The sequence below is a fragment of the Lactuca sativa genome, chromosome 6 (assembly GCF_002870075.4).
Source record: "Lactuca sativa cultivar Salinas chromosome 6, Lsat_Salinas_v11, whole genome shotgun sequence".
Taxonomy (NCBI): Eukaryota; Viridiplantae; Streptophyta; class Magnoliopsida; order Asterales; family Asteraceae; genus Lactuca; species Lactuca sativa.
In genome coordinates, this window is record NC_056628.2 from 53,851,347 (window position 1) to 53,859,818 (window position 8,472).

General features: G+C 32.3%; 2 protein-coding genes across 2 annotated transcripts; both read left to right on the plus strand.

Annotated features, from left to right (window-relative positions):
* The first annotated feature begins 1,881 nt into the window (after window positions 1-1,881).
* LOC111905340 (adenylyl-sulfate kinase 3) lies at window positions 1,882-4,109 on the plus strand. Its single transcript, XM_023901035.3, has 7 exons — window positions 1,882-2,236; window positions 2,872-3,004; window positions 3,078-3,227; window positions 3,328-3,446; window positions 3,545-3,629; window positions 3,727-3,773; window positions 3,842-4,109. Exons 2-7 carry the CDS (start codon window positions 2,878-2,880, stop codon window positions 3,938-3,940), a joined length of 627 nt encoding a protein of 208 aa, XP_023756803.1. The 5' UTR covers window positions 1,882-2,236; window positions 2,872-2,877; the 3' UTR covers window positions 3,941-4,109.
* A 921-nt stretch (window positions 4,110-5,030) lies between these two features.
* Window positions 5,031-5,953, plus strand: LOC111905450 (norbelladine synthase). The gene is made up of 2 exons (XM_023901143.3): window positions 5,031-5,321; window positions 5,434-5,953. The coding sequence occupies exons 1-2, from the start codon at window positions 5,117-5,119 to the stop codon at window positions 5,724-5,726; spliced, it is 498 nt and encodes a 165-aa protein (XP_023756911.1). The 5' UTR covers window positions 5,031-5,116; the 3' UTR covers window positions 5,727-5,953.
* Window positions 5,954-8,472: the final 2,519 nt, after the last annotated feature.

An 8,472-nucleotide genomic window follows, 5' to 3' on the forward strand; every position in this document is an offset into this window, starting at 1 on the left:
TACTCTGGAACTTTGTTTGATTTGATTATAATATGCTTATAGAAAAAGTCAACGACACACTTATAGTTGACTTTGACCGTTGACTTTTTTAAACCAATTTGACTTCTGGGTCAAACTTGTTGGGTTTGATCTTATATAATGAGGTTGGGCCTCTGTTGGATCGTAGGTGGTTTGTGTTAGCTGTTTATTCCTCTAAGATTGTGAGATTGCAACTGTTAGCATCATGTGAGTTTTTTCACTATACTATGTAGGACATTAGATGTCAATATATGATAGATTGTTTTTGTGACCTTTTGTATGAAAGACTATGATGATGCTATAACACTTGTATGAAAGACTATTGGGGGCCATAACACTTATACGAAAGACTATGATAGGGGAATAACATTTTTATGAAAGACTTTAGTGAGAGCATATCAAGAAAGACTGCAGTGAGACTATAACCATAGTTGCCAAAATCGTGATCCTGATCTTAGGATCGTACGATCCTACAATCCTAACTAGGTAAATCGATCCGATCTTACTAGGATCGTTTTTCGGTAAGACCATAAGATTGAATTGCAAGATTGTAGGATAATGACTATTTTTTTAAAACAAAATTCTAATATTTTTTCATGGACTAACCAAGTAGAATACCAATTTTGAAATTGTTTATCACTAAATGATGTATTAGATATGTATTTTTTTTTTTTTATGTTTTAAACAATTTATTGAGTGAACATATGGGTGAAAATGTATCTTTTATGTATTAAAATGCTTTTGATAGGGTCTTACAATTCGATTCTTATGATCATGATCTTGCAAAAAAATGATCTTATATAAGATCCCGATCTCGATAACCTTGACTCTAACAATGGATGTGAGTGTAAGACTATGATGAGATCATATCGTTCACATGTGTATGTGGTATTTTGAGGAACTCAATAAGTTTTATGCTTACTTGTTTAAGTTTAAATGATTTCATGTTGCTTCGACAACAAATGGAAGGACAAGTTTAATTGCATCGCATTCATGGACATATTTTAGAGACTTACGCTTATTTGATTTCATTATCTTATTATTACTTTGGTTTTGATTATGATTTGTCATGGTTGTTTATTGCTTGTTTGAGAATGAGATTTACATGACTATAATGAAAATTTTGGTTTGAAATTTGAAACGTTACAAAAATATCATTGTCTCATATTTTGTTATTGTTTTTTTATAAGATATATCTTTATTGTTTTTAATATTTGTATATCAATATACTTTGTTATTTGTTTTTAATTTAATTTTAAGACATCAACTACTAGTTTTTAAATTTTGTTTGTAGTTTGTTATTAAACTTAATATTATATTAGCCTTAGATGTTATTATTAACAACCCCACTCGAAAAAAAAAAAGAAATTAAATTACCTCCTACCTTTTACACCTACAATTATTCCTACCTACTAAAATTATGACAAATCACCGTTCAATTTAATTGTAATTGATATATTCCTAATATAACCTTAATGAGTTAGTTAAAAAAATATGGAATGGTGACACTTGTCATAATTTTATTGGGTAGGAACATTTATAGGCATAAAAAATAGGAAACAATTTAATTTCTCAAAAAAAAAACTATTTTGATCCATTTGTTTTGTTAGGTCAATTAGATTGGACATCCGTAAGGTAAGTTCCAATCATGAATTCACCATTGAAATTAAATAGTATATTCGTAATTTATATTTACAAATTTACTAGTCCATCTAAATTATTTCAACCAAAGTTACCAAATATCTAGTTGAAAATCCATTAAATTTCAGTTAATTTGAAAAATTTTTAGATCCTGAATAGGAATTTGGATTTTGGCCTGAAGATATATAAGCCACCGACACTATAGGCCCGTTTTTTTGGGTAGGATCTTGTCTCTCTAAGCCCAGAGGCGGAAATCACGGAACCGAGCGCGCATTTTAGAGCGGGAGTTGCAAAAACCAAGGCAAATGGCATACGCGTAGGATAGTGAAAGAGAGTGAGAGAGAGAGAGAGGTTTGGTCATGAAATTTAAGAGATCCTATTTTCCCCTAAAATGGTTATAAGTCTTGCTTGGATTCCAAATTCCACCGCACTCACAACCAACTCATAATAATACCTGCAAAAACGTCCATATTCATTCATCAATTGCATTAAAACCTCCGCAAATTAAATCATCTTCTTCGCATTCAACGACTTCGATTCTTCAGAACCACCTCATTCCGTCTCCTTCAACCCCAAGGTATTTCTCTTCAACCATTTCTCTTTTTCCTAGGAGCGAATTACTTTTATGTTACTGTTCTTGTTTTTACTTACAATTTTATTCGCATTTCGACATTTAACTGGAGATGAGGTGTTACCGGATTTCTGATCTCGGTATAATTTTTTCTAGTGAGTTGCTGCTAAAACTCTGAAGTCTGAAGTTTTGTTTTTACTTTTTGTGTGTATTTTTCGGAATTAACGAGCAAACTGGAAATGATATGTGTGAGAAAATTGCATGAAAGCTTGATCAAATGGTTTATTAGTGCATAATTGCTTTTATTCCGGTTGGAGGTTTCAGAATCTGGTTATTAAAGGAGGAATAAATTGTCAATCACAAAATCACCTTTGATTCTTCAAAGACTGTAACTATCAGTAAAAAGAAAACTTGCATCAACTCGAATAACTTTAAGTGTGAATCTTACCGATCCTCTTTTTTCTGATGCTCTGATACATCGAGTTTCCATAATATATAACGATTTACTTTGTGATCAGCTTATCAAGTCCCATATCTGTTTGTGTAGTTTTGAACAACTACTTTAACCTATACTTCTTAATCTCTATTGGCTTCAAATCAAGAAAATATAGTAAATTTTACAAGGTTTTTATTGGATTTAGGGATCTATGATGTCTGTGATGGGCAATCCAACAAACATTTTCTGGCATGAAAGCACAGTTGGGAAAACCGAAAGACAAAACCTAATCAACCAACAGGGATGTGTTGTATGGATCACAGGTCTCAGTGGATCAGGTATATGCTCAAACACCCAACTTTCCAATTCCACTTAATCATATTTTCATCATTTCTTTTCAATATTTTGTAGGTAAAAGCACACTTGCATGCTCATTAAACAGAGAACTACACTCCAGAGGAAAACTTTCCTATGTTCTTGATGGTGATAATGTTAGACATGGATTAAACAAAAACCTTGGATTCTCATCCGAAGATAGAACTGAAAACATTCGTCGTGTTGGTATGCATTTACAAAACTTAATCTACAATAAACTATTAGTTTCATACAAAAAGATTTAGTTAATTCTTTATTAAAGTTGTGATTTTTTAATCATATTTAGGAGAAGTAGCTAAGCTATTTGCAGATGCTGGATTAATCTGTATAGCCAGTCTGATATCTCCTTACAGAAAGGATCGCGATGCATGTCGTGCAATGTTGACAGATGCAAATTTTATAGAGGCAATTCTTCTTTTCTGTGTTTTTATATAAAATAAGTCCATGTTTATATAAAAAAAAAAGAAGCTAAATTTTAAATTTATCAATATGTATAAATGCAGGTGTTCATGAACATGTCTCTTGAAGTGTGTGAAAGAAGAGATCCTAAAGGCCTTTACAAGCTTGCAAGAGCTGGGAAGATTAAAGGTGTCATTTTTATTTAAAATTATTAATTCTTGTAAAATATATTGCTATTTTTGTATTTTGGGTTTTCTCTCATTCATGTAATCTTGACACATTGCAGGCTTTACTGGGATTGATGATCCTTACGAACCACCTTTGAATTGTGAGGTACATTTTGCAAGGTCGTTTTCGTCATTTTCGTGTACATTGTTTAAAATTGCATTTTTTTTTTGTAGATTATGATTGAAGAAAAAGATGGAGTTTGTCCTACACCATGTGATATGGCTGGACAAGTAGTTTCTTATTTGGATGAAAATGGGTTTCTTCATGCTTGAAAATGGGTGATCAACTTTGACTTGTTTGACCTTTTGATTTTTGGATGAATATTTTGAAGTTAAAATATGTGAACCTTTAATCTTGTAGAAATGAAAACTTTAGGTTGACTAAAAATTGTCTAATTGCATATTCGATATATTATAGTGTGTGATGTCATTAGTATTTGAATTATTTATACCAATTGTATAAAGTATAAACCATGTCAAATAAAAGGTATTGAAAGTCAATATTGTAATAATCTATACATGTAATACCCCGACTTTATGTCCATATTTGGGAAACCTAGAAGATAGGGTAAAACTCATTCCGAGTCAATTAAGTTCAAAGTCCAAAACACTTCTATTAAAATCTACCTTTTGGCAACCGGATAAATCCATAAATAGTCAACTTAAATAAATGATTTATTAAGGTTTTTATATAGAGTGACATTCTAATCTATTTAAAAGGCAATTTAGTAAATTAATATATGAACCAAGTTATATGTTAAAAATAAATAAGTAATTGTTACTTGTGTTATTTTGGCTATTTGGTTCTTAATTTATAAACAATCAACCCAAAAATCCAAAATAATAATTTGATTTGTTAAAAAAAAATCTTAATATCCGAATTAAATAGTTAAATTGGACTATTGAGAAATATGCAAAGTTACATGTTAATGGATCAATGATATGAACCTATCCACATATTGTGTTTGTGTTTGTATTTAACATTTACATGCTATGATTTGTAATTGTATGTATACAAACATTGTATGCTCTATAGCTATACGGCATAAGTTATATTTTACGAAAATAAACCTTGTTTTCTAGAATTATGTTTATTTTTTTTTTGAAGGTCTAGTGAAATAAATTAAAACTTAATTAATCTTCTTCAGTAGTCATCAGATATTCCAATTCGATCCAACTTATTCTATTCACAAGTATCCATCGTTTTTATATAATAAAAACCAAACGATCTTTAGTACGATAATAACAATGGGAATTTATGACTTGTTCTAATGACGTTGAAAACAAAAATAAAATAAGAACAAAATAAAGAAAAGCCAGCCAGCCAGCTTCAATAAATAAATAAATAAATAAAGAGAAAAAAACAAAATAAAACACTTAGGAATCTTTATAAAACGAAAGATAAACCACATTTAATTTATTCCATGTGTCGTATAAATTCAACCTCCGATGAACACTTTACATCAACCAATAACAAAAATGTTCGGAACATTATCGGAAGAAGCAGAAGTGAAGGTTCCGGCGAGCAAAGCCTGGGCGCTCTACGGCACCCTCGAGCTCGCAAAGGCCGCCGCCGGAAAAATGCTAGAGGCGGTTGATGTGGAAGAAGGCGACGGTGGCGCCGGTACCATTCTCAAGCTCACTTTACTTCCCGGTAAGTGATCATCGTCAAAAAAATTAAGCCGATCATTCTTAACAAATAACAAACAACAGCTAATTGGAGTAAACGAAATCATGATTCATTAATAATACGATCTGAACTGCAGGGTTAGGGTTTAAGTATTACAAAGAGAAGTTTACGAAAGTGGATAACGAAAACAAGGTGAAGGAGACTGAAATAGTGGAGGGAGGATTTCTTGATATCGGATTTATTCTTTATAGGATCAGGATCGAGATCAAGGAGAATCCCAATGACGACACTGGTTCATCGTGTGTGGTGAAGTTAACGCTTGAATATGAGGTTAAAGAAGAGGCTGCTGCTAATGCTTCTCTTGTCACCAATGCGCCTCTCCTTGCCCTTTTGAGCGTTGGAAGTGAGCATCTCTTGAAATCTAATTGAAGCAAAAAAACGTTTGTTCTTGTGGTTTTATGATTAATGTGATTATTAAGAATATGAGAAAATGTCATGTACGTCCTATGATTTCTCTTTTAGTCCCTAAACTATTTTGATGGTTTTTATGAGGGAATAAACTGTGAAGTGACCTGTCTTTTTAGTCTCTATTATAACCTATTATTATCGGTTTCATGTAAGGGGGTGGTTTTTAATAATGAAAAAAGTTAAATCAACTCTTCTTCCATCTTACAATAATTTTCCACTCAAAAACTCATCCATCCATGGTTGTCGGTGTTTTCTTTACTCCTGAAGTTCCTCTAAGAGCATCTACAATGAGGAGTTTAATGGAAGAGTTGAATGAGATGTAATACCTACTTGTCATTCAATGGATACAACTCCATCATTGTGAAATGCCACATTGGCATTCAATGGATTTGGAGCTCAATGACCACTGAACTCTTCAATGAGAAAAAAGAATGTCTTTAAATCTTTAAATAAATATTTTTTTAATATGTTTAATTGCACCTGTAGAGTTTAATGCATTGTGGGATAATAATGAATAGAGTTGTAAGGAATAGTGAATGATGATATGACACTTCATTGAACTCTATAGAGTTCAATGCATTGTGGATGCTCTAAGCCCTTGAATGTCCTTCGCCCTTGATATCAATAATCCATCCTTCCAACAAACTTTTCCTTTTCAAGTTTTTGGAATGACCTTAACATGGTCATCGGTTTCCGTAGTCTTCGTCTTCTTCAAATGTGAATCCGTCGTCGATGGGAATAAAATCTCATTAATCTCGTGAATCGATATTCTTCCGCCGGTGGTCAATTTTGTCATGGATTTGTCATTTGATGCCTTGGCGCCAATGAGGCTTTTATTTGAGAGAAAAAAAATGAGACTATGCCTTCGCCATAACACCGTCAATATGTATCCCTCTTATACTAATTTCCCATTTTCATTGCCAAATTTGTAGATTCACCAAAATGTAAGGTTGTCAGCCATCTAATTACACCTTAACATGAAATCGAATTAGGGATTTTTGGATGATGTAGAAGCGTATGGTTGAAGCCCTTGACCTAGCTCTCGCCATCGAAATGGTAGAAAGGGCCTCCGGGGCCGGGGGCAGAAGTCGGAGGCAACGGAGGACCAGGCGCCGTGGCAGAGTATATCGGAAGAACATGGGCTGAACCAACAGGAACATGAGCAACCTGTGTTGGTTTTCTCAATCTATTCATCCTGGGATCCACCTCCGGTGCTCCCTTCGGCGGGTATTGAAATCCTTCAAAGAAGCCTCCTTGAGCCGATATCGAGGTCTCATTTCCAGAAATTTCCTTCAACGGTGTTTATCTTGACACCGACGTGATAGTTTGAAAACTCTCCAAATTAACGAACTCAAACAGAGCACAGTTGGTGATGTGGCAAGTTTGGTCAGCAATTTGGAAAAATAAAAGTCAATTTAAGGAAATTGGTCGACAAATGTCAATATGGCAAAGGGTTAACCGGGTGACCCCTTCACTTTGGCCAAAAGGACTTAATAGACCCGACAAAAAGGACTTGGTTCCCTCATAAAGCCATCAAAATAGTTTAGGGACTAAAAGGGTAAACCCTAGAAACTTCATAGGACGTATGTATCATTTTCCATTAAATAAAAGGTTGTTCTCTTAAGTAAATTGCTATGAGTGAATCGTTCGTATGAGTTTTGAATTGGGGAAGAAAGCTTTGTTAGAAAATGCCACCCAATGCCCGCTAGAAATAACATAATAATTAGTTGCGAGACCCATGCAATGTTTTAAAAACCGGTAGGTCGAACTGGGAACCGGGTGAGGGAGCATTTCAGTTATCACCAGTTTTATATTGGTTTCTAAACCGGATTGAACCGGCCGATTTTTAGAAAAACCCGATTGAACCGGTTAAACCAAATAAATATACATGACAAAGAACCATTTGCATAATAAACTTGGTTGATTTTTTTCAAATCTATTTAGTTTTTTCTAAATAAAAACATATGGTAATGTTGTAAAGTTTTTTGATGTGTTTGTATTCATCTAAAACTATATTTTGTTTCAGTATTATACTTTATTTTCTTTTTGACATATATGGATTACTGTAAAACACTAAACTTATGGTTATGTGTTATTTTAATTTATTTGGATTGATCTATAATTTATTTTTATATGTATTTTTAATGTTTAAACTTGTAAACATCAAACTCATGATTTATATATGTATGTATGTATAGAAAAATTAGAAAAAAGATGAAAATTATAGAAACCGGTTAACCGACGGTCGAACCAGGAATCGGTCACCATACCGGTTCAACTAAAAAATCAGTTTTTAAAACATTGGACTCATGTATTACATGGGTTAATTTAAAAATAAATTAAATATGAAGGTCTAAATAATTGAGAACTTTGAATTTATAAGAAAATAAAAAAAAATAATGAATTATTAAAATTGAAATGTTTTTTATCTTTTAAATTTAAATAAATAAACAAAAGAAACCAATAAACTTTAATTTAAATTTTTTGAAATTATAAGGTAAGCCCATTAATGAAATTGATATCTATTTATTATTATATTTATTGCAGTTACTACATTGAAAATTTATATGGAGTTTAATAAAATAGGAAAACCCATAAAATGACATGTGGGAAAAAAATTAATTCAAAATTATCACAAACTGACATTTGTCAAAATGAAGAAGAGCATGTCATGTGGCAAAAAAATCTTTATTTATTAGAAATGATA

What these genes read in the sequence shown, in the direction of transcription:
- LOC111905340 (XM_023901035.3), top strand. Translation starts at nt 2,878, where the DNA reads ATGATGTCTGTGATGGGCAATCCAACAAACATTTTCTGGCATGAAAGC. An exon ending in CACAGGTCTCAGTGGATCAG is followed by an intron (nt 3,005 to 3,077) that starts GTATATGCTCAA and finishes AATATTTTGTAG; the next exon opens with GTAAAAGCACACTTGCATGC. An exon ending in AACCACCTTTGAATTGTGAG is followed by an intron (nt 3,774 to 3,841) that starts GTACATTTTGCA and finishes TTTTTTTTGTAG; the next exon opens with ATTATGATTGAAGAAAAAGA.
- LOC111905450 (XM_023901143.3), top strand. Translation starts at nt 5,117, where the DNA reads ATGAACACTTTACATCAACCAATAACAAAAATGTTCGGAACATTATCG. An exon ending in CAAGCTCACTTTACTTCCCG is followed by an intron (nt 5,322 to 5,433) that starts GTAAGTGATCAT and finishes TCTGAACTGCAG; the next exon opens with GGTTAGGGTTTAAGTATTAC.